At 46.2% G+C, this 25,048-nt stretch overlaps 1 protein-coding gene across 1 annotated transcript in view; it reads left to right on the top strand.

Moving 5' to 3' along the window:
• The window catches only part of TGFA (transforming growth factor alpha), a 94,929-nt gene extending 70,110 nt beyond the window's left edge, over nucleotides 1-24,819 (top strand). The window contains exons 3-6 of the mRNA XM_008147492.3: nucleotides 4,552-4,672; nucleotides 16,326-16,475; nucleotides 19,042-19,151; nucleotides 21,072-24,819. Of these exons, the coding sequence (XP_008145714.1) occupies nucleotides 4,552-4,672; nucleotides 16,326-16,475; nucleotides 19,042-19,151; nucleotides 21,072-21,079 (389 nt within the window). The 3' untranslated portion in view covers nucleotides 21,080-24,819. The remainder of the gene's footprint in view (nucleotides 1-4,551; nucleotides 4,673-16,325; nucleotides 16,476-19,041; nucleotides 19,152-21,071) is intronic.
• The last annotated feature ends 229 nt before the right edge of the window (nucleotides 24,820-25,048 follow it).

The following is a 25,048-nucleotide window of genomic DNA, read 5'->3' as shown; positions in this document are numbered from 1 at the left end:
TGGCTCACCCTGAGGCAGCAGTCGGAGCACAGGCCAGAATGTGGCTCACTCTTGGAACTGCTGTGGGTCCTCTCCTCCCTGTCCACATCCCCCAAAGCTGCAGAATGTGCTGTTGGAACCAGGACCCGCCCTTCACGTCACACACATTAAACTTCTCCGGGTTAGAGGCCAGGACCGCACCCTTTGCGGCGGCTTGAACTAAATGCTCACTTTCAAAATGTTTGTGGTATAGCAGGGGAGAAAAAGACATGTAGCAGAATAGGGACAGTTAAGTTGCCATGCGTGTGTGCATTGTGTACTTACACATTTCTAGGTGGTAGATTAGAGGTGAAATCTCTCCCCTACGATTTTTTTTTTTATTCCACATTGCCATTTACAAAAGGTTTTCTACAGTGATTCCTTTGTAATCAGGAAGAGGATTTTAAAAATCAAGTGAGCATGATAATCGGCTAGCATCGAGCTCCCTCGGTCCCTCAGCACGTTCGGTTGCGTCAGACAGATGCGATTGTAGAGGGCGAGGAGCCCCGTCCTCGCCTGGTGTGTGACTGCAGAGAGCAAAATCAGCACGTTGGCTGCTGTCCTTGTGACGGTGGCATGGAGTTGCCTCGTCCGCTGGCCTCTTTGGCTTCTTAGTGAGCTGTGTGAAGGACGGAGATGGTTTCCATTGGCCGATGCTTCTGCATTGTCTTTGGGAGATTGTGAGGGAAGCCATTCACCGCAGCACATGAAGTCCCCTGCAGAAGCAGCCACAGCAGAGAACTTGCTCTCTGACCATAGACTTGGGCAAAGCTGAGCCCGTCCTGCCCGTACAATATGGGTACATTCCTATCTGATGCGCTGTGTGCGTCCTCGCTTCGACTGCTAGGGGCCACAGAGCTGGATCCACCACTCAAATTCGGCACATGAATGTGATTTTCTGATGCTTGTCTGCGTGCATGGCCTGATACCTACCTTTATTTTCCTTTGCCCATTTATCTTCATTCCTTTCTCACTACCTGTGTCTGCCTCTGTTTCTTCCTCTCTTCCTCCTCCCTCCCCTTCTCTGCCTCTCTCTCTGTCCCTCTCCCTCTGTGTGTCTCTGTGTCTATCTCCCTCCTTCCCCCCTTCCTTCCCTTTTCCCTTCCTGTGTGTCTCTCCTCTCTCTTTCTCTCTTCCTCTCTCTCTCCCCCTCTCATACACGTGTGCACGCACACACACGTGCACACACTCCCACACCTTTCCCATCTGCATCCTCTTTTTATGGTAGCATTTTTATAAAGCCTCCTCAAATCATTAATGAGAAGAGGCAAGTATTCATCTATACTAATAAAAGAGTAATATGCTAATGCTAATTAGGGTGGATGTCTTCCAGACTTCCATTCCGACAAAGCCACAGTGGCTCATGCAGCTGCGAGGCCCAGGACTCAGGCAGCCATGAGCCCCAGCAGCTGTGAGGCCTGGGGCTCAGGCAGCCATGGGCTAACAGCAGCCGTGGGCTCACAGCAACCGTAGGCTCAGGCAGCCGTGGGCTCAAGGAGCTGTGAGCCTCGGCGGCTGCAAGGTCCAGGACTCAGGCCTCACAGCCGCAGCGGCCAGCGGTGGCAGCAGCAACAGGGTGATGGGGCAGCACCTTCCCCTGATCAGCCCGGTTGCCTCCCACAGAGGAGCGGGCCTAAAACCATCAGTAGGACATCCCCTGAGGAATCCTGGACTGAGAGAGGGGCAGGCTGGGCTGAGGGGAGACCCCCCCCCACCCCAGTGCACGAATTTTGTGCACAGAGCCTCTAGTAAATACATAAGATAGGGACATTGAGTCTACTCCTCACCAGTTTGGAGAGTAGTGCTCCCAAAAGACGGATCCAGAGGTTTTCTTTCAGTAGAGTCTATTGAGCTGACACTTGACCGCAAAAGAACTTCAGCAGGTTCAGGCTTTTTAGTGCAATAGGAGTTTGAATTGCTGGAAGATGATCAGCTCCTAAAGGATGCCTTTAGGGATCCCTGTCATTTTTTGTCTCTAAGAGGCCTTTTGTCTCCACCTTTTTTGGTTACTGTTGTTTCCTGTGTAATACAAGCCTGTGTCTCAAACAATAATGAATTTCCTGGAGGGCAAACGGTACTGATATGAAATCTGTCTCAAACCTGACTTTTAAAAAAGCATCTGGAGAGCATGCCTCACAGATTCCTGGGCCCTGCCCCGAAGATCCTAACTCAGTAGGGCTGGTGTGGGGCCCAGGAACTTGGCTTCCTAACAAGCTTCGGGAAGGTGAAGCTGCTGGTCCACAGAGCCAGCTCCAAGCCCTGGCAAGGGACTCCTTCCAGCCACGTGGAGATGGTTGTCTAAATGGCCTTTTGTAGAGCTTATCAAAAGCCTTTTCTAAGGTCTAAATCGAATCAGATTCGCTAGTTTCTAGCCCCTTCATCTTGCCATGTTCACTCCATGACAAGTTTAGTAAGCACAGAGGAGCCAGTTATGTGAATTACAGCAAACCTTTCCAGTGTCTACTGTCAGCGAGTGCCCAGCCTTTTATCAACCACCCAAGGCTGGGACTTGCAGGTAACTGATCAGCCAAGGCAGTTGGCCCTCGTGTCCTGCAGACTGCTGCTGGACAGGGACGTGCTGCCACCAGGAGGAGCAAGGCTGGCCGGCAGCCCTGGGTGGACATCTCCACCTGGCTTTGGGCTTCCTGTTTTGTCCTCACATGTGAAAGTAGCTATCATTGAGGGCTAAAGGGGACATTTGGACTTTTAGGCACACTATACTGAACTTATGGAGGGAGGGGGAAGTTGTGTACTAGAGTGGGGGGGTCTTATCACATATAGGACTTCATTAGCATCTTGGTTTGTCAGTGATGGCAACAGCAACACTAACAGTTGAGTGATATGTAACAGGCAGTTGAGTACAGTATGGATCAAGCTTTGTCTCATTCAGCCTCAGAGCCACCGATAAGGCAGGTGGATTCCCCATCTTGTAGAGTCCCACGCAGGCTAGAAAAGATCAAGTACTTCCTCCAGGTGGCAGAGGCAGGATTCAGACCTGTGCCTCTCTTTCTCCAAAGCCCATGCTCATAACCACTGAGTCTCTCTCACCTTCTGCATCAAGGATTCTGTTGTAGTTTGAGCTTCTGCTTTTTCCACTGGAATTATGAGATTTCCAAAATTGGTACTTCTAGAAGCAATCCATGAATAGAAATGCAGCAATGTGAGGTTAATACTCAGTGGTGGTCTAGAAACCCACAATATGAAATGATCTGCCTTTTCTCAAAGAGCAAGAGCTCCAAGAACATTTTTTCCAAAAAATGAGTGGGAAAGACCCACTCCCCAAGTACCCAGAACACAATCATAAAAGGACCTTTTGAAAGAAGCAACAGAAACCATCTACCATGTCATCTTGAAATAGCTACCAAGTGTGTCTCACAGGTTATGTGGACAAAACAAGGCTATTGGAGTCTAATTCGATAAATCCAAAGTGATGCCCTTTGGGCTGGTCCATTGATGTGTTCGTGTGTTTTTCCTTACAGTGCCCCTGGCTGGCTATTTTTATTCCTTCCTGAAAGCCAAGGAAGGAAAGCCCTGAGAGGCTTGGTAATGCCCCTGGCTCTTGAGAGTTATGGGTGTCAGGGCTGTGAGTAGGACCGGTCTCTGCCCCCGACTCTGTTCTCTTTCCCTCCCTGCCCCCCTCAAAGCTTTCCCATTACTGTCTGTGCTGCTCCCAGTTGGACTTCTGTGCCTAAGTCATCTTCATGGCATAATCTCCCATGCCCACCACCCCAAGAAACCCTGCTACCATTTGCATGTATACCCTTCCTAGCCTTTATGTTTGTTTCAGCACAATGATACTATACAGACCATCTTGGAAATGCACCTAATTTCCAATAATGTATCATAAACATCTTTTTATATCATTAATGCAAAAGCATCGGTTTAATGGTTATCTAGTACTCTTTTGTACCTCTCTTCTGGTTCCATGTTGCTTAAAACAAATTTTTATGAAGGCTATCTTTAAAATTTGGTCACTGTTGCCCGGCCAGTGTGACTCAATGGTTGAGCATCGACCTATGAACCAGGAGGTCATGGTTGGATTCTGGGTCAGGGCACATGCCTGCATTGCAGGCTCGATCCCTAGTAGGGGGGCGTGTAGGAGGCAGCCAATCAATGATTCTCATCATTGATATTTCTATCTCTCTCTCCCTCTCTCTTCTTCCCTGAAATCAATAAAAATATTTTTAATTGTAAGAATAAAATTAAAAGTGGTCACTGTCACTTTGCAAAGCAAAATTAGGTCACTTTGGGGTAGTAGGCTTTAAATAGTAAAATGGCTCTGGTGTCTCTGACTCACACAGAATCTGGTGGGGAGGTTGTTTTGTTTTCTACAAAGGTAAATAAATAAAGCCCTGCTGGCAAGCACATGATGTAGAAGGCACTAGTCCTGGACTGGCTGGGAGAGAAGTGAGAGCTGTGGAGGGAATGCCGTACAGACCAAAAAATCCCAGCCGGCCCCTCCTGAGCAGTGGGGGCCAGCAGGTGTGTCTTCCTGTACTATGGATCTGAACCAAATGTCTTTTCTCTCCCCAGCAAATCCACCCATGGCCGCAGCTGTGGTGTCCTACTTTAATGATTGCCCGGATTCCCACAGTCAGTTCTGCTTCCACGGAACCTGCAGGTTTTTGGTGCAGGAGGACAAGCCAGCATGTGTGTAAGTGTCCCCTGGTGTCCTGGGGTTCTGGGGCTGGGGGCAGCCGGGCAAACAATTCAAAGAACATTTTCCTCCACGAGACTCCTGGAGCCTGACATGTTGGAGGATCAAAACCCAGCTGATGTAAAAGTCACATTCTAGGGCCCCAGTCTAGAATTACTGAGGCAGAACCCCCGGAGAGCCGGGAGCCTGGGAAGCTGCATTTTAACAAGCATCTCAAATAACTACCCAATTCAGCAAAGTCTGAAAATTCCTGGGTTCAAATTTAATTCACAACATAGAAATGTTGGACGGCAAGGCACTGGGTTGGATCTTTAGAGTAGCCAGAGATTCTAAGATGAGGTCTTTGCCCTGTAGCATCTTTACATGCAGCTAATAAAATAAGCAGAAGCACATGCAAAGGATTAGTCCATGTAAGTGGCAACAGAACAAGAAAGAGCCTGGAAATAAAGATGCATGCCAGGGCATGGCGGTTTCCACACTAGGCTGAGCCCCCTGCAGCGGCTTCGTAAAGAATACCTGAGCCCCTCCCCAACCTCCTGAATCAGAATCTGTAGGAATGCGACCCGGGAGTCACATTAGTTAAGAGCCACCAGCCATGGTCAGCTGGGCCGGGGAAGAAAGGCTCAGGAAAGCTTCCCAGAGCAGGTGTTGGGGCTGGGGTGGTGGGGAGAACAGAGAGGTTACTCCAGGCTTGAGTGTCAGAGACCTGCTGTTACAGGTCAGTGCGGCTACAGCAGGGAGGAGATGAGGCTGAAGACGAAGGGGAGGCCAGGGCCTTTTGGAAATGAGCCTTTATTCTGTAGGCAGTGGAAGCCGTCGGTTTTGGAAAGGGATATTTTAAGAAAATCAATCTGTCCATACTAGAAAACTGTTAGGTAGTCTTATACCCAACATGGACACTATTGATATCTGGGGCTGGATAATCCTTTGTTGTAGGGGTTGATCTGAGCATTAAAGGATATTAGCAACATTCCTGGCCTCTACCGACCAGATGCCAGCCAGTAGCACCACCACCCCATAGTCACGACAATCAAAAATGTCTCCAGATATTGCCAAATGTCCCGGTGCTGGCGGCAAAACCACCCCTTCCCCCTTAAGAACCACCCATCTATATGAAGTTACCATTCTAAAGGTTGAAAATGGTTGAAAGTCAGCAAATTCAATGTAACAGTGGCAGTAAATAATACTAAATGTTAATAAAAGCTAGCATTTGTTGAGCTTTTGTTCAAGCTAGTCACCATTCTAAGCACAATCTATGTGTTAACTCATGCAAACCTCATAATGATCTTGTGATATAAGCACAGACAGGCTGAGTCCATAACCATGATGCTTAAGAATATCAAATGCGCCCCAGACTCCTTTGCCCTCATTAGGGAAGCCCCACTCACCTTACTTGTCTCCCTGGAGTGCAGAGAGGCCCCAGTTTTGAGTGTTGTGTGACAATAACAGTGTTGTGTCACTGGTGGTCATGTTGATTAGTTGAAGAGAATAAAGAGAGTGAGATTTAATATCTATAAAATGCATTAGCCAGGAGAGCTGTGGCAGTAAGTGGTGGTTGGTAGAGTTTTCTTCCTGAGGTGTGTCTGTGTGAGCTGAGCAGGCCCCTTGGGGTGCCTCCGAGCCTCACCTGGAGAGGAACACTGGCCACCTTCCTCCTGGAGGAATGACTGAGGCTCCCAGGTCATGTCTACAGAGCTAGGAGTCCTTCCCATCCCATAAATACAAAGCACAATGATGATAATAGTCACAGTCATTATTCATTATTATCATTCTTATTAAGGTACACAGAGGGGCCCCTGGGGGACTGATGGGGTTGTTTTTGTTAGCAGCCTGGTCATTGTGGAAAAACACTGGCCCTGGAGGAAGTGTTGCCTCTTGGCCCAGATATCAGGAAAGCTCCCAGACAGCAGGTAGAAGGCATTCTCCCCTCCAGGTACCCAATGCAGGACCTCAGGAGGCTGCCCCTGGCTGTGCCTTGAGAAGATCATCTTCAGAGAGAGAGGGCAAGTCTTCGCTGAGTTCTGATCCATTGTGTCCAAAGCTCAGCTTTTCCCTTCCCACCAGATCAGGAGCTGGTGTAAACTTTCTGAGAGCTGGCAGGCTCCAGCCTGGGTCAGCAGTCCAGCCAAAGCGATAACCTCATGTGTAGCTAAGACCCCTATCGCTGGAGGAAGCCTTCTTTTGTTCTCCTCAGTCTGGATCCCAAGCCCTGCTTTTGGCCCAGGGAGATAACTTGTCCATCACATTTACACACCATTACATTATTGTCTCTTCTCCATTCACATTATAAATATTACTATGTAGTGATCTCTCAATAAAAGCCGTAGCTAGTGCCCGGCATGGCCGCAGCACACCACTTACAGTGGCTCATGGAGTCCTCACAGCTTCCCTTTCAAGTAGGGATTCTTGCTCTTATTTTATAAATGAGAACACCAAGCCAGCCCAGGGATTGTAAGCAACTTGCTCAGAATCCCAGGACTAGTAAGTGGTAGAGCTGGGAACCAGATGCTCAATTCCAACCCCAAACCCATGTTTTCAGCCACTGCCCTGGAGGGCACACCCCCTCAGCCTCACAAAGTTCACCTGAAATCACTAATCCTGGTTTCCAGGAAAGATGTTGGCACCTTCCCCCTGCAGGTAAACCTTCCTCCAGAGAAAGGCTGGAGTCTTTTCCCAGCTGGTTGCCCTGATCACAGACTCCTAAGGTGTCCTTCCTGTGGGCCCAGTTGGGGGTCTATGGAAACAGCCAAGACAGTTTTGCAGTTTGGGAAAGCTGACCTTCTATGGGGAGGCACAGCCGTGCAAGCAGTGACCACCTCTTTACCTCAGTTTCCCCACTGGATCTTGGTGGCACTCAGCCCACAGACATGGTTTATGTGGCAGTAAATGACAACCCATGTTGTTCTTTGGTGGTTTTACTTAGCTGTCAGCATTTTGGAAGCCATGTTTTACATCTCCATGCAGAGGCCCAGCTTCTCTAAATAAACACAGGGCTTGCCCTCTCCAGTCCTCCAGTCTCCACTTCTGTACTACAGGAGCTTGTAAGCTCGGTGAGGACAGGACCGAACCTTATGCCTGTTGTATTTACAGTACCTAGAAGTTGTTCTCGTCAATCAGTTCCCACTAGACCAGAATCTCAGCCCATACAGAGAAAGCAGAACATTCTGTCCCTGATCTTAAGACCTGCCCCAGCTTTGGGGAGCTGACAAATACATTCTGGTCAATAAAACTGACATATCTTGAAGTAAGGCCTCATCTTTCATGGCCTTATAAAGAAAACCCACAGCGACCCAAGATCATAGTCTCAAAAGAGGGAGTTCTTTCTACAGTACTGTCATCCTTAAGCTTTGTATTCCATAAGACCAATAAATAGGCTTTAGGTTTCCAGAGAATCTCAAGTGACCCCTCACACTAAACTATGAGGTCAAGCAAAGAAGTTCAAACAGCTCATCAGAGATAGCCAAAGGTAGTGAAAACTGGCCTTAAACATGTGTGCTTCAGATGAACCCTAGATTGTATTTTATGTCTCCCTTTAATAAAACTCTGCTGGTACCCAACCACATCAGGAAACAAATGGGAAAAGAAATCCCAAGACAGTAAAGCCATAGAAATGCGAGCTCAGGACTTGCACATTATTTTCCCTGAGGCAGATTCCGTACTGTTGGTCTGCTGCCTGCAGATGCCTTCAAACAAAGGAAAACAGTTGGAGGAAGCCACCCAAGCGACAAGTGACAAGTTTCAAGTTTTAAGGGTTCTCGTGTCAGCAGCCAGTGGCAACTAGTTTGAAGTTTCAAGTTTCTCACCTGTTCAAAACAGCTCCTCCTTCCTCCGTGACTGAACTCCCTGACAACTTTCCCACAGCAAAGTGTGAAAACAAAGCCCTGTCGGCCAAGGAAAACATTCCATATGGCCCGGCCACAGCACATTCCGGTGGGATCTGAACAGAGTCAAACACCAGAGAAAAGTGATTGCTGTGTGTGACCAGGAACACAACCTCTCAATCCTGGTCTCTTGGGAGGTTTCTTGTTGGTGCTTGAGCCACTTTATGTAGATCAATTCTCACTTCAACAGCCAGCAGGTGGTGCCCCCTCCCCGCCCCTTAAGAAGTTATGACATCACTACCATCCACATGTCTCAGAAAGTGTGTGTCCTCATTCTCTCTCTGTCTACTCCGCCAGAAGCAGATACTGAGGGTCACACAGTAGGCAGGACAGAACATCAGTTAAAGCCACAGATTTGAAGGTCAGACAGACCTGAGTCTCAAGTGACTTAGCCCCATTAAGCCTCAGTTTCTTTGTGTATAAAATGAGGACATTAGTACTTCACAGGATTGTGATGAGGACCCAGTGACCATAATGCAGATAGAGCCATTGCTGTTCAAGACAAGAGACACTAACAAGACAGGCAAGGCTATTTAAAGTAATTTGTTTCTCAGTCTCTCTAGCCACGTTTCCTTTTTAAAAAAAAATATATCTTTATTGATTTCAAGAGGAAGGGAGAAGGAGAGATAGAAACATCAATGATGAGAGAGAATCACTTATAGGCTGCCTCCTGCACACCCCCTACTGGGGATTGAGCCTATAACCCAAGCATGTACCCTTAACCAGAATGAAACCTGGGACCCTTCAGTCTGCAGGCTGAGGCTCTATCCACTGAGCCAAACTGACTAGGGCTCAAGCCACATTTCAAGCACCCAATACCTAGAGGCTGATGTGCTAGACAGCATAGATAGAGACTGTTCCCATCATCTCAGAAAGTTCTATGACACAGCACTGGAGAACATTCAAGCCCAGTTCCCAGCAGAGCATAAGAGCAGTTGGCATCAGGACTAACTCCATTGTGATCAGGTTAGTGTTGCCATTACCACAGCTGAAGGACATTGAAAGATTCTGCTGAAAGAAGCAGTGAAAATCAGGTAGACCATGGTACCAGGTCTGTCCCATGAGGCCTGTAAATCAGAGCTGCAAAGGAAGTCTTTACTCCATCAAGCCCACTCCTCCCCGAGCCCCAGAAGCAGAGAGGCTAGAGGACTTGGCCAACCCTATTGGCCAGTTCTAAAGAGGCCACGAATGGGTGAGGCCAATACAGATGTCCTTGGGCTCAGGGGCCTCACTCCCAACCCCGCCCTGTGGATTTTCTCCATATTAAAGGCAAGTTGATGTAAACAAATTTCTGAAACCAAGGTCCTTGGCCCTTAGTCAATTTGGTCCTTGGCCCCCATATTAAAGACTTTGTCTTGGGACCTGTGCCAAAAGGCTTGGCTAAAAATCAGAGCATTAACCTCCTGCCAGAAAGGACATCATTGTTCATGAAGACAACGTCTCTCGGTCTCTCGGGAACCTTAAAAATGCTCCCATCCTTTATTTACATCTTTAGCACTTTGACAGCACTTCCTTTGTGCCAGGCACTTCACAATATATTATTAACTCATTTAGCGCTCATAACAACTCTGGGAGGTGAGTACAGTGACGATCACATTTTAAAGAGGTGGAATCGATGGCACAGAGTGATTCAGTAATTTGCTCAAGGTCACACAGGCATTAAGTGGGAAATGGGATTTGAACCCATGATAATTTTTCTCCAAAGCCTGTACTGTGTTGTACCAACGTGTAAGGACCCTGTCCTGAGGAAGTAATACCAAATGCAAACAGAGACGTGTACACAAAGATAATCACCTGGCTTTATGTATGATCTCAAAATTGGATCAGCCTAAATGGTAAGGATTTGGTGAAGCAAACCGTGTACATAAATTACTATACAATCATTTTAAACGGCTTTGCAGAGTTTCAAATGCTGTAGTAAAATGGTGAAGAGATGTTAAATGAGAAACTGATACAAAAGTATTAAAAAGATCTTAACTATGTTAAAAAAACTACATAGAAATAGTCTGAAAGGGAAGATGTTCATTGGACTGTCATTTGAAGATATGGGTATGTAACAATGTGGGCTTTCTTTTCTTATTTCTTTTTCTTTCTGCTTTATTATCATTTATATACCTTACAATTTGCTTAGAAACATTCCTTTTCTGGTTGGGGAAATTTTTTCCTAAGAAAAAAATTCAAGAGCACAGCTCTACATGCTTTATCGTATTTCTTTAAAGTTTAAAGAGGGTGCTCGCTGTGAACCACATACAAAGGGGACTTGAGGGGGAAACTGAGCAACTTGACGGGACTGGAGGACTCTAAAGCCCTCAAGAGAGGAGAATGAACGACCTATCATAGATACTTTCACTCTTCCTGTTAAAACAGAGAGACCTACAGCCACAAAATTTGCTTCTAGGAAAAGCACCAAAGTAACCTTCAGACATAATCAGGAACAAAAATACAAAGGCCTCAGGGACTCGCCTGGCTGGAGCATGTTGCCTTTTATCTCCAGCTACACTTGCTCCATTTGCAGCTCAGACAACCTCCTTCGCAGCTCAGACAACCTCCTTCCCAGCTCAGACAACCTCCTTGCCCTCCTGGGCTACACTTTCTTTTTTATGCACTTCTTTCTTTTTGGTTCTTCTTTTGGGAAAAAGAGCCTACATGTAATTCCAGAGCCTCATTTTCAGCATTATGAAGACAAAACAGCATCCTAGAACCTTGTGTTTGGCAAAACCCACTCTAGACAGATGAAATTGAATGGTCAAATGATATTTTTAAAAAGTTCAGTCCTACACATTCCCCATTCCCCTCTGTGATAGATAAAATAACTCCTATTTTATTCCGATTCCTGTTGTAAATAGGAGTACAACATCTCTGTTTCTCCTGCACTTGATATAAGGTGGCCCATTTTATGGCCACCACTCTGAGGAAATGCCCAGTGGCGGGGGAGGGGCGACCATAGAGGAGAGAATGGGGGAGGGAGGAGGAGAAGTGGCAGATTTTGCATTGTTGGTTCTTGATTCTGTGTACTTAAATGATAGTTCTACCTCAGTGGTTCTTAGGCCCGACTGCACACTGGAATCGCCTGGATACACAGAGCAATGGGATGGTCATCTCCTGGGTGTGACCTTGGCCCTGGCATTTCCCTGAGCTTCCCAGGTGGTTCTTATGTGCAGTCAGGTAGTGCCTACCTGAGGTAAAGGAGAGGATAGCAGCTGAGTCAAGTGTCATTCATTTGTGACCAGGTGAAGTGACTCTTCCCTTCCTTGTATAACTTGTACCTAAAATAATCAGCATAATTAAGTCTAATATTAGTAGAAGCTTGGGATGTTTAAAAAAATACCAAAAAAATAGTCACCAACCTTTCCTTTTTCCCCATCTGGGAAGCATCCCCATTATTAGAAATGATTGAGAAAGAGAAAGGACCTCCTCTCCACCTCAAGGCCAGAAGGTCTAAATTATGGTTCTTAACTTTGGCTGCCCAGTAGAATCATCTGGGGGATTTAACAATAGGGATGCTCAGGCCTTATTCCCAGAGATTCAGATTCAGTTGGTCTAGGGTGTGGCCTGGACATCATGATTTTTTCAACCTTTCCAGGCAATTCCAATGGGCAACTAGAGTTGATATCACTGGTAAAACCTTCATGGTGGCTGTCAACTCTGCCTTCATCAGAATTGCCTTTGGCCTTTTCTTTAAAACACCCCATTGTCAGAGTGATTTTGACCTGGGATGTGCTAGGAAAGCCCAAGCATCTAGACCACAGGCTATTCTGCCTCTCAGCTACATTTGGGCTACTTGGGGCTAAGACTTGCTATTCTCAGAGCTCACCTAGGCCATGACCTGGAGTCTTACCTATTAGGCAGTCACCCGGGTGCCTCCTTGCCTCACTGGGTAAGTTTTCATTCAGAGCACGTTGGGCTCCTTAACCCAATGAGACTGAGATTTGAGTACCGTAGACCCTTGAATGACATTCACCCTCCACGCAGTACAAAATCCACATATTAACTTTTGACTCCCCAAAAATTTAGATATCCCTGGGTATCCACAGGGGATTAATTTCCCACCAACATTAAAATATGCAGATGTTCAAGTCCCCTATATAAATGCCATAGATGAATGCATATAGTCGGCCCTACATATCGGCGGACTCCCAACCAGGGATCACAAACAATACAGGTATTTATTGAAAAAAAATCCACATATAAGTGAACCATATAGTTCAAACCTGTGATGTTCAAGGCTCAGCTGTATTTGCAGCTGTAACACTAAGGTGACAGGCAATAGTGTTGGCATGAAGACATTCTTAATGTGCTAGGACCATTGCTAGGGTTGTTTTGAGGCAGGCAGAGCTGATTGTGAAGGACCCAGAACACACAAATGTTTCTCTGGTAGGAAGAACGTGGGAAGTCAACAAAATGTGGCCTAGCCCAGGATGTTCTCTTTCTCCTGGGCATCTGGGGCATCTTTGCAATTTTCCATGCTTGATGGGGCAGTCAGCAGCCCATATTTCTTTTGATGAGCTTTGTGAGTTTGTCATTAAATCACTATCCCAGAGTATCATCCAAACTAATTTGCATTACCCCAGAAAGATAGCCTTCATAGTTGAGAGTATTGGTTTTTAAACTTCTAGAAGTTCCCATTTCCTAATCTGCAAAACAAGATAAATATAGCCCTGACCTTACATGCTCTGTGATTGTTGGGATTAAGAGGTAATTTGCCCTGACTGGTGTGGCTCAGTTGGCTGGATGTCATCCTGTGCACCAAAAGGTCACCAGTTCAATTCCTGGTCAGGGCACATGCCTGGGTTGCTGGCTAGATCCCCATTGGGGAGTGTGCAGGAGGCAGCAGATCGATGTTTCTCATCTCTCATCAATGTTTCTCTCTTTCCCTCCCTCTCTCTCTCTAAAACAATAATAATAATAATAAGAGATAATTCATATCGGAGTTTAGCCTACTGCTTTGATAAATGATAGGTGCTGTAATTAGCACCTGGCTGCCACCCTTTTATTTAAATAAGATTTCTTAGAATTCCCAGCATTCATTTGTTAATTCATAGGGTTTTCAGAATCAGGTGGTTGGGGAGGTGGTAGGATCAGTCTCTCCCATAGCCTGAAGGTTAAAGGAGGAACATTTCAAGCCATATGAAATTGCTTCATAGGTGTTCACCTACCTATAACCTGGACCTTTCACAAATATTTATGCTAATCCTCATCACTACTCCTCTCTAGAAGGAAGTTGCACTAATATTGTCTACAGAGAAGTGCTATTGGCTTGGCTGCAACTCCTGGTTAGAAATCTAACTATTCACCACAAGGCCCAGGCTCCCCAGCCCATTCTGTTCAGTGGTTCACCAGTTTTTGTAGAGCTAGGTCTTGCTCCACTATAGACATCTCTCTTATTTGGTACATTTTGAGCTGAGGAAAACCTTACACTGTAAAAAATGTGAGAAAGCCTTTAACCTGAAGTCTATCCTACTCAACATTTTAGGAATCATTCTAAAGAGAAAGAGCAATATTACAAAGTTTTCATCCAAAGATTTAACCATGATTTATCATTGAGAATGACAAAATAAGGTCTTAAAAATTATGAGGTATATTGTGAATGATTCCCCCACGTTCCATGTGGTTCAGGGTTCAGGCTCTGGAAGAGGAGCCGCACGCAAATAAAAGAGACAAGAAATACTTTGGAAATATTGAGGGACCAGGCAGGAGTCCATCCCTTTCTGCTTGGGCTCTGGCCTTACCATCCCTTTATTCAATTTTGGGATAAACCTATAGCCCTTAGGCAGGCAATTTCCAGTAACAGGCAGACTATCTTATCAGTAAGTATTTAGAGTGAGTGGCAAGATTATTATGACCACCCCATCAGTACTTCATTGACACTTCCAAAAATACTTAATATTGAAAACTTACTAAGCAAATACTCTCAATGTTTTATTATTATTATTATTATTATTATTATTAGCATAACTAATTCATTGTACTGATGGGCTGGTCATAATAATCTGGCCACTCAGTGTACATGACTATCTGATAGGGAAGTTGCTTCAGCTACCATTGTCTTGATTCAACAATGGGTGCATAACTCTAACCATTGACAGAGCTCAAGGGTCACCAGCCTTCTGGGTTCCTTGTCCATACCTCTGCTAGTGAAGACAATGGGCAGCTTTCTGCATCTCCCCCGTTTCGTTTCCTTAAAAATATGAGAACAAAAATGAGACAAGCAATAGTGGTTGTGCTGAGAGGCAAATGAATCAGTCTGTAGTGGGTTTCTTTCTGGGCCAACAGATTTTTGAGTCCCAATTTTAATGTTCAATAGTTCCTTATGTGTACATGCCAGCAATGATATGCTAGTCTGAATGGTGGCAATGCCGGTCCGACCTTCTCTGGCTTGATCCTTGGCAATCTGCAGTGATGCACAGCTGCTGACTGCTAGCATGGCAAGGCATCTTCACCATCTCCATCTCTAGACTGTTTCTCCTCTTGTCTTCATGGCTGGAGAAATCTGGTCAGTTTCTCTGTGGGGTCCGTTGTTGCAGGAATCCACACAGAGGCTTGGAGGAGTTTTCTGGAAATATACAAATATATTCTCGACCAAAGGTTAATAAAGGAATCTTTTCTATAAACTAAAAAAAAAAAGTTTAGCTATCATTGCCATGTCTGAGGGGGAGCAAAACAAAACATAAAACCAGGGTGTGATGTCTGGTGCAAGGCTGCTCCTGGGAAGTTCCCTGTGAGAAGGAAGGCTCCCCACCTGAGAAGGCCAAGGTGATCAAACATTTTCATCACAATTTGAAAGTCACCCCAGACAAAGGGACCAATGTGTAAGCTAAGTATCTTCTATTGAAAAGAATAATATGCTTTGAAGAGGGGAAATGCCTGCATCAGAAAATGGCCATCACTTCCTATGAGTAGAACATGTCCTAAGGAATCATCACATGAGAAGCACGTGTGGCTGCCCCAGAATCGGGGTGGGGGATGGAGGTGGGTAGGACAGGCCAGAGCAAGGTGGAAGAAGCAGCATTCACCTTTAGCACATAGGAAGAGGCTGTTACTGAAATAAATGATGCCAAAGAGCCTCTGAATAGTAGCAATACCAATAATAACAGTGGCTTGTGCTGATGTTGCCTTTTAAAGATTACACAAAGCTCACAAACATAACCTCTTTTGTGCCCTTACTAATCCTCTAGTGGAGAAAAGCCAGCTGTTGTTGGAAATGAGGACCAGGGTTCACAGGAGATCAGTGGCTTCGCAAGTCCTACAATTGCTAGTTAGTAGTGCTGGTTCTAATGTCAGTATGTGCCTCATGCACTGGGCCACCAAGTAAATGCTTGCAGAACTAATTAAACTTAAAGAAGATAAGCAAACCACAGCCTGTGTCTCCTGCTGGTTTAGTGTGTTTTCTTAAGCTCATCATCAGAAATTCTGAATATACACATTTGGTTTAAAAATAACCTCAATTTTTATGAACTGCCAAAATGAACTCCGTGTCATAAACACATTTGCTGCCTCCTTCATTCCCCCAAGAGCTGGCTTGGTGACAATAATAATGAAGTGCTTCAGCAGCACCTTTCATCCCCACGTGATAAAGCTGGTTCCTTGCCCCTCATTCTCCAAGCAAGAGGTGCCTGTGCAGGGAAGTGGGGGTGACTTTCCTGATACCTGGAGGGGTCCCTTTGGGCTTTTCCTGGGGCTTTGGCTCCCTTCAGCCCAGCCTTCCCTGAGGAGTTGGGGAAAACAAGACCTTCTACCGGAGAGTGTGCTGATGTCCCTTTCTTTCCCAGCTGCCACTCTGGGTATGTCGGAGCGCGCTGTGAGCATGCAGACCTCCTGGCCGTGGTGGCCGCCAGCCAGAAGAAGCAGGCCATCACCGCCTTAGTGGTGGTTTCCGTCGTGGCCCTGGCTGGCCTCATCATCACGTGTGTGCTGATACAGTGAGTATTTGCTGCCCTAAGGTCAGGTCTCCCGCCCTCCCAGGGACATCTGCAGCATGCCCTGATAACAGGGTCACCTCAGCAGTTTGTTGCTGTGATGTCTGATTGTATCAGCTAAGCCAAGAGGAACTTTGGTGACAGCCAAGCTGTCAAAGGGCACATGTCCTGGGAGGGTCCCAGCAGTGGGCCTGTGCACTGCTGGAAGCCACGCAGAACAAAGGCAACCCCCCTCTCTCCCTCATTTGGGCAGGAGCTCTTTGTAAATCCTAAAGCCGTGTCAAAGGCCACTGTTATATTATGACAGATTAATGACAGCTCTTCCTCGTTTTTGCACTTCTCTGCCCTCCTCATCCTTCAAAACTCAGTTTCCACCTTGCATCTTCCAGGAAGCCTTCCTGAGCCCAGACCCGTGGTCGGCAAACCGCGGCTCGCGAGCCATATGTGGCTCTTTGGCCCCTTGAGTGTGGCTCTTCCACAAAATACCACGGCCTGGGCGAGTCTGTTTTGAAGAAGTGGCATTAGAAGAAGTTTAAGTTTAAAAAATTTGGCTCTCAAAAGAAATTTCAATGGTTGTACTGTTGCTATTTGGCTCTGTTGACTAATGAGTTTGCCGACCACTGGCCCAGACCATTAGAGATTGTTTTCAGATGTTTCTTACCCCCGTTTGCTTGCCCATATCTTCCCTGGTTCTGGCAATGAATAAAATGCGCTTTAGAGCCCCAGCTAGTTGACAGTAGCCACAACCTGCTCACATCCTTCTCCTGGAATAAACCAGCATTAAGTGGTGAGAGATGAGGTCTGAACTGGGCTGGCCTTTCCTTCCTCTCCTAGCACTATCTGTTCCATTCCCATCTATCTTGGAAAAACATGTCTGTAGGTAGTGGACAAGCAGCCCTGGTCCAAGCTGGGGCAGAGCTCAGGTTCTGCCACTCATGAAGACCCTCCCTGGGAGAGCAGTAGCAACTTAATGGACTACTGGCATCGATTCTCTTGGCTGGCTAGCTACCTGCACTCACCCATCACGTTCACAGTCCTATTTCTGTGGCAAGGAGGGTCCTAGAGCCTTAGAATAAAACTGAGTGCCCACATGGGCCTCTCCAGAGGGACTTAAAGGTTCATTTTCACCAGATTTTTTGGAGACAAGAATAAACCAGGATACTAGACAGCCTCTCTCATTCCCAGGGAGGCAGCTAGTCCCACTTCTCCTCTGTCCTGTGCCAGCCCGTCCTTGCCAGATACCAACTTCAGAATCTCTGAGCCAGAGACTAAGCCCTCATGCTCACCAGGCTGCTAGATGCCTGGGTAGGGGGCCATCCTGAGTTGCAGAGTTGGTTGGGACCAACTCATCCCCTGGCAGAGAGATAAAGAGACTTTGCTCTCACTGCCCTGGGGATGCTCCTGGCTGGGGCATGACTGGGGCAAGCTCGCCTGGCCAGCTCATTGCAAGACAGCAATCAATGACGGATCTGGTATCAAGGCCTTCAGCATGGGAGGAGCTGGTCCCAACCTGGACTGTGTAACTCAGGAGGGACCCGTCCAGGCAGACTGCTGGCCACTGTGCCAGAACAGGTTGGGCAGAAGTATTGCAGGGCCCCTTCTCAGTCTGCTGCCCAAAGATTCAGGGGTCCCAGGAACCTTCCCAGAGCTGGGGATCGTGAATTGCTACCAGGCACCAAGAGGGAAGGAAGCACAGCAACAGGCTTGTTTCCTTGTCTGTTCTCGGGCTCATGTCAGCCAAGAGATCTCTCCCAGCCCTGGTCAGTGGATTCACAGATTATATACTAGTATATATTGAGGTTAGGAAATGAAGTCTTCAATGGGACTTCCATGGAAAAGAGCCATCAGTGTCTCTAGGTAATGAATGACTTAGTGCTTCTCCTCTGACCTTCTTTGAGTTCTCTGATTCTTTTTTCATGCTAACTCTACAAACTGTTCTTTCCTACCCACCCAAGGAGGCAGGAGCAGTCCTAATGCTTCAGGACTCTGGGTAACACAGGTTCACCAGGAAGTTAGCTTTGCCCCAACTAGAGGATGTTAGTCCTCAGAGAAGGATTCAAAGCCACTGAGATCCATGCCTCATTCTCTCGTTCTTTCCATGAGTCAGTTCAGCCCATCCACATCCCCTGCTTTGCTGCTGGCAATACCTGATGGAGGGCTGCCCCCCTCCCAAGCCCTCACAGCCCTGCCAGCCTGAAGCGGCTGCTTTGTCCCAGTCCTACTCATGGAATTACCCTTCTGCTGCTTTATGGGGCGGGCAGATGGGTGGGTGACTGGGCCTCTCTGACAATCGGGCAAGCTGGAGCTCAGTTGCCCTGAGCAGAGTTGTACAAACAGAGCTGGGGCCTTGGGGTGGTCAATGGGTGTCTTTGTTGTTGGCCAGCATCTGCCCTAAAGGCCACCACCCAGCCAGGCCCTCAGTCCCTTGCTGCGTCTGTCCCTCTGGAGGCCCCCATGGGAGGCTGGTTGAAAGCCCAGAACTGCCCAGAAGGCCCCTCGGGCAGACACTGTACCAGCTGGGCACTCCTGCCAGGCTCCTGCCTCAACCATGTTCTCTGCGTCTTTGCAGCTGCTGCCAGGTCCGAAAATACTGTGAGTGGTGCCGGGCCCTCATCTGCCGGCACGAGAAGCCCAGCGCCCTCCTGAAAGGAAGGCCTGCTTGCTGCCACTCAGAAACAGGTAAGGGGCTGCATCGAGGAGGGGCCTTTTCCCCTTCGGGGGTGGAAATGACACCTTCTCCAGGTCAGGGCAGAGGTTCTTGGAGGATGAAGCAGGAAGAGGGAGAAAATATGATATTTATCTACCAAGTCAGGTTTAATTTAGCCTAATGTGTGTTTTACTCAAAGGGGAGCTCTTTTATCCTTACTGGTGACTGTGTGACTTTTAACAAGTTACATAACATCTCTGAGCCTCAGTTTTCTTATTTTAAAATGTTGTGCAAATTGAGTAAGTATGGGCATAAAGTATCTAGTATCATGTATCCCCAGCTGTGGATACGTAATAGATGTTCATTTTCTTTCTCTTAAAAAAATCACTTCCCTTTTCTCATCTGTGGAGTGAGTGGCTGGCCTATCGAAAGTCTCTAAGGACTCTTCAAACTCTTAGATCCTGTGACCATCATTACGTTTTTCATTGTTTCATGCATGTTTTTCAACATCCTCAAAGCGGACTGGACATCTAGACGTGAGCCAACACTCATCTCAGAAGCCCGCATCTAAGCATCACTAGCTTGGAGCTCATGGATCCAAATTGCTCCTTTATCCAGACAAGCTCTGAGAAAGCTCACATCAGCCATTTTTCTGCATTGCTATTTAGACCAATAGAGCCTGTCATAAAAGTTTCTTTTTAGGAAGTAGTGGGTCAGGAGGCAATTGCCCCAGGCTGATCCACCCAAGGTGTCCTTCTCTGATAAACAGTTGACATTCCAGAAGCTCAAGGTTGCATGGAGAGCATAGGGAGAAAAGCAACTGATGTGTTTGTGAAACCTCATGGTATCTGACCTGGAGGGAACGGAAGGCCCAGGAGCACCTGTATTTGTTTTTCATTTTAAGAACCACAGTAATTGTGCCTGGGCAGTTCTTTTGATCTGGGAGGATGCTAATGCATTAATCCTCAAAATAGCCTTAACAAAGAGAAGGATTTGTGGGTGATATAGGTAAACTGAGTCTGCCAAAGGCCTTCTTGGGTCCCACCATGAGTCCATGGGAGGAGAGAGGGGGCACTAGGATGAGAACCAAGGTCCCTGAAGGCCTCACTCATATCTCTCTTCCACTACTTCTGGGGCCATCCATTGAGCTAATGGAGGTAAATTTTATTTTGTCTTTTAGCACCAATAAAAAAGTTATTTACGTCTTTCAAGAAAATTCATAGTAAATTTTGTACCATTTGTCCACACCTCAGCAGAGTCATTCAGAGCAAAGTTAAGTTTCTCCTTAATATTACTTCTTCTCTACCACATTTGAGAGGACATTAGCCTTGAGCCTGGAGATAAATCTGGCCTTCCAGAGATGGCCACTGAGGCTGAAGCCCCTGTCTCTGAGATGAGGCATACCTCCCCACCTCCGGAGGGACCTTGAGAGGGACCAAGGTTAGGAAGTTGTTCAGGCTGACTGGGGAGCTGCTGGGAATGAGGTCCATGCTGCCTCACCACTATAGCCACAGAGGATGACCTCAGGGCCCCCACCCATTGAGAAACAAATGGGTCCTTTCTTGTATGGCCGTAGAGGAAGTGATCCTACCACCAGAACCCTAGACCAGCTCATGAATTGCCCACTAAACCATACTTTATGAGGGTACTAGCCACAGACTGGGTCGAATCACCTCCAGTTGAGTTGAGGCCCACAAAACAGAGTACATCCCCATTTCTCTTCTGCCACAACTCATTTCACTTTTGGCCAGCCTTTTCTTTGGCACTGAAAGCACAGTTTCAGAAGCTGCTTCCCCTGAAGTTGAACCTGCAGAATCTGGACTTGGGTCTGAGTGCTCAAGAGAACTTGGTGACCTTGGCTGATGCATCTCTAAGTTTCTGTCTCATGCCTGTTTGGCCAGCATGGCTGGGGTCTGGCCCACAGAGCTTAACCTGTTTTTTCTTCCTTGCAGTGGTCTGAAGAGCCCAGAAGAGGAATTTGGCCAAGTGGACTGGGGCAGCCCTAATGAAGAATGGACGGCCCAGCAAGGGATGCCTAGGACGTGCTGACAGACCTTCCTACTCTGCCGGCAGTCACCTGTGCAGCCTTTTGTCTTGTGTGGGCCTTCCTTCAAAACTCTGTCAAGAACCTGTCTGCTTGGGGTTATTCAGTGTGACCTAGAAAAGAAATCAGTGGATCACAATTTAAAGACTGGTCAAAAAAAGAACTGCAAGGGGCGGACTTCCTGTTTACCTATACCAGTACAAGATGTGTGTGTCAGTCAGCGTCTGAGTCCAGGAGTAGTTGTCTTCTACCATTCATGGATGCCAGGCTGTGTTTCTTTTTCATGGACCCACGACAGCATGCATCCTGCCCAACACCGGAGATTCCTATAGTTGTTACAGTTTTTTCTCATCCATTTGTTGGGGAAGAAGGTGGAGAAAGGGTAGCTGCTTATTGTTCTGTGAGGATGCCAAGTTTAAGAAGAGCTATGTCTGTCCTCTGTCCAGGAGACCCTCAACCAGCCCAACGTCTTCCACAAACATGCGATATTGAGGACCTTCCCAAGTCACCACCACCCTTGGAGATAATTTCTTATTTATTAGCTGGATGATGGTTTTATTTTTAATCTCTCAAGTCAATGTAAAAAGCATAAAAACTCTTTTAGACTTCTACATTAATGATGGATGTATTGCTGGCTGCAAAGTTATACCGATTAAAAATGTCTGGCCTCTTTGGGACAGCTAAGGCTTAGGAAAAGCTACCCAGGAGGTACAGAGATGGAAGCAGAGGTTGAGTTGCTGATGGGAACAAAGATTAGGGTTCAGACATTGTGCCATTTAAGACACAAAGCAGGTAAATGCCCCTGGATACATTCTGGTGGAAAGGTTAGCCAATCCAGCAGCATAGATGTGTCATCTCAGTCGGGGAGAGAGAAGAATGCTCCTGTGTGTGGGTCTGCATGGGTTAAACACAAGACTTGCTACACTGCTCTATGATTAACATGAGCCCTCTGAGAGCCATGGGCATTTGGGGCCACATTCATGAAAGGGGGACTGGTCATTTATTTTCCATTTTGTCACTTGGTTGATTTGTTACTTCATTTTTAAAAGGAAAAAATTAACTTTTCTATTTATTTTCAAGCACGAGGAGAAATATTTCAATGACTTTTTGTTTGTTTTCATCCGGGATGCTGGTTTTATTAACAAAAACCCTAACAAGCCATGTCTACTATAAGAGTCTCACTTTCCCCTCCGAAAAGGGCAGAATGGTTCTCCTGGGCGTTAGGGTACATTCTGACCCACTGGCCTGCCTGTGGGAAGCACTGCCTCCCTCCTGCCAAGTAGTGGGGAGTTCATCCCTAAGAATTTTCATTAAAATTCGGGAACTGAATAACAGTGAAATAATGTACAAACTCCTTACATGAGGAAAGTCTTCCTCACTAATATTCGGAAAAAGGAAAGATTTCTACCAAGTAACCCTTCAGTGCATTGAGCTCCTCACATCCTGAAAGTGACCAGTTAATTTTGTCCTCCCCTAATTCTTCTTCCCCAGTCTATTTCAATGAATCTTCTCTCCCTTCCTTACAGTTGAGACAGTTATATGACCCATGTCTTAACTTCGGCACTTTTATTGAATCATGGTACACCCAAAGCACTGAGAGCAGAAATAGGATCTGTTTACCAGTTGGCCCCTAACCATGTAATTGACACAGCTCTCAGGTTTTAATTATAAAAGAAAATAGATCTAAGTTTGCATTCCTTGGGCCATTCCTACAGATATGTGGGCTGAAGCTGATATATGTAGCATCTCGCTCAGAGACCAATCCAGTTAATGCCGGCTTATAGACCCCAGTGTGCACTCACTTTTCCCCTCAGCCTCTGACAGTCTGATGGTAAAGAGACTAATGGAAGTGGAGTAGTGTTACTTGTTAACTTGAGGTCACATTTTTTCTTTAGGACGATCTTTCCTCAGTCTTTTAGAGAGTCTTTGAGGTCTGATTGCCTTTAAAAGGTTTGGACGGATGTGAAAATGTTAGTGAGGCTTTCTTCACCTAGTGAATGGAAGGATTGGTATCTGGTCTTTAGGCTTCCAAGAGCTTTTGCAGAGGTGTGAGAAGACATGGATGGAAGTGGAGGGAACCTTCTTGCTTCCCTGTGGGGTCTTTGAGTTCAGTCCTGGTCCTCAGATCCAAGAAGTCACAGCTGCCAGCGCCCCCTTCCTTATGCCTGTACAAGCATGCAATGAACAGGCTCGAATGTGTGCTTCCCTAGACATGCCTCTGGAGTCAGTACTCTGCAAACCAGGCCTAAAAAGAGTTGGAAGCAAGTTCAGGGTCAAGGCAGGCCTGGTTGGACCTTTGTCCACTTCCCAGGATATGACATAGTCTTCTTTTGGTGATTCCTAGAAATCAGATGGCCAACAAGCTTTGGATCCCTGAGCCATTTTATGGCATTGATACTTCCTTGTTTTGCTGTAAAATGCCCCCATTTCAAGATAAAAAAATGCATCTTCTAATCCATCCCTACGGGTTCCTTGTGTTTCCTTGCCTTTTAGAAAGCCATGTGTTCCTAATGATTAAGGAATCATTCCCAAGACTTGACCGGAATCATTCCCAAGACTTCCCACACCTGGGAGTGGGAAACAAAGCTGTTTCCATATCTCCCTCAGGAAAAATGAAGAGACTCCATTTTTAAAAGGGGAGGAGATGCTTCCACATCTTTTATGGAGCCTGCTCTACAAGCCAAAACTTCAACATATTAGCAGGAAACATTGTCCTCTAGATTGAAGACATACAGCAGCCAATCCTGGCCTGGAAAACATGTCCAGACACATGTGGGAAAAGCAAGCTCTGAGCTTGCCATTGTGTTCCAGCAGAGGAGGTGGGCAGAATGCCCCCCAAGTCTATTTTCCTGAGAAAGGAGGAGGAGGTAGGATTGACACTCCCCCACCCACTTTGATGAGGGAGGAGAGGGTTTGGTTCTAGAGCTTCTTGGGAGACTATTCTCTGCAAGTAGAAAAAAGTATCTGGCATCTCCAACCAGGTCTTCCAGGGCCAGGTTGTCTCAGTGCACATGGGCCACTGGTGGCTTTTCCAGGCAATTTTGGCAAGAATGGGTCAACCAGCCTCCAACACTGCTCAGGGGACCCTGACCCTTTTAGTAGGATCTGCACTTTGATTTCTCCCAACCTGCTCAGTAAAGAGGGGTAGCGGGGATGATTCAAAAGCCCAGGACCATGGGGGACATCACAGAAACAGATAAATACCTATGTTTGCTCCTAATGTTCTAACATAAGACCTATGCTCTGTAGCCACTGATTTTTACCAGACTCTCTGAAAGATCCAGTGGTAAGCACACACACAGTACTGAAAAGCGACCCCTCTTTCTAATGTAATAACTGACTGAAGTGTTCAACTTTTCATTCTCTTTATTATACAAACCTGATGCTTTTTTTTTAGAACTTGTTACTCCGACTTCTGTATATGTTGCACTGAAAAGGTTAATATTTAATGTTTTAATTTATTTTGTGTGGTAAGTTAATTTTGATTTCTGTAATGCATTAATGTGATTAGCAGTCTTTTCCTTAATATCTGAATTATTTAAAGAGTAGTGAGCAATAGAAAATGCAGTTGCATTTTTTCATTAATGTGCATTGTTCAATTGTACTGTACCTTGTTTGAAAAAATGAAGGAATGAACTTTTGTTTTCCTAAATCAAGACTGGAACTTTTCTTTCATGAACATTTTTTTAAATTTTTCAATTATAGTTGACATTCTATTTGTTTCAGGTATACAACTTAGTGATTAGACATTTATATATTTACAAAATGATCACCACGGTAATTCTAGGACCCATCTGGTACCATACATCATTATCACAATATTATTCACTATATTCCCCATGTTGTACTTTACTATTTTTATAACCTTGGGCATTATTTTAAATT

Source organism: Eptesicus fuscus, chromosome 16, assembly GCF_027574615.1.
Source record: "Eptesicus fuscus isolate TK198812 chromosome 16, DD_ASM_mEF_20220401, whole genome shotgun sequence".
Taxonomy (NCBI): domain Eukaryota; kingdom Metazoa; phylum Chordata; class Mammalia; order Chiroptera; family Vespertilionidae; genus Eptesicus; species Eptesicus fuscus.
The sequence above is the reverse complement of the archived record's forward strand: the minus strand, read 5'-3'. Positions and strand labels throughout refer to the sequence as shown.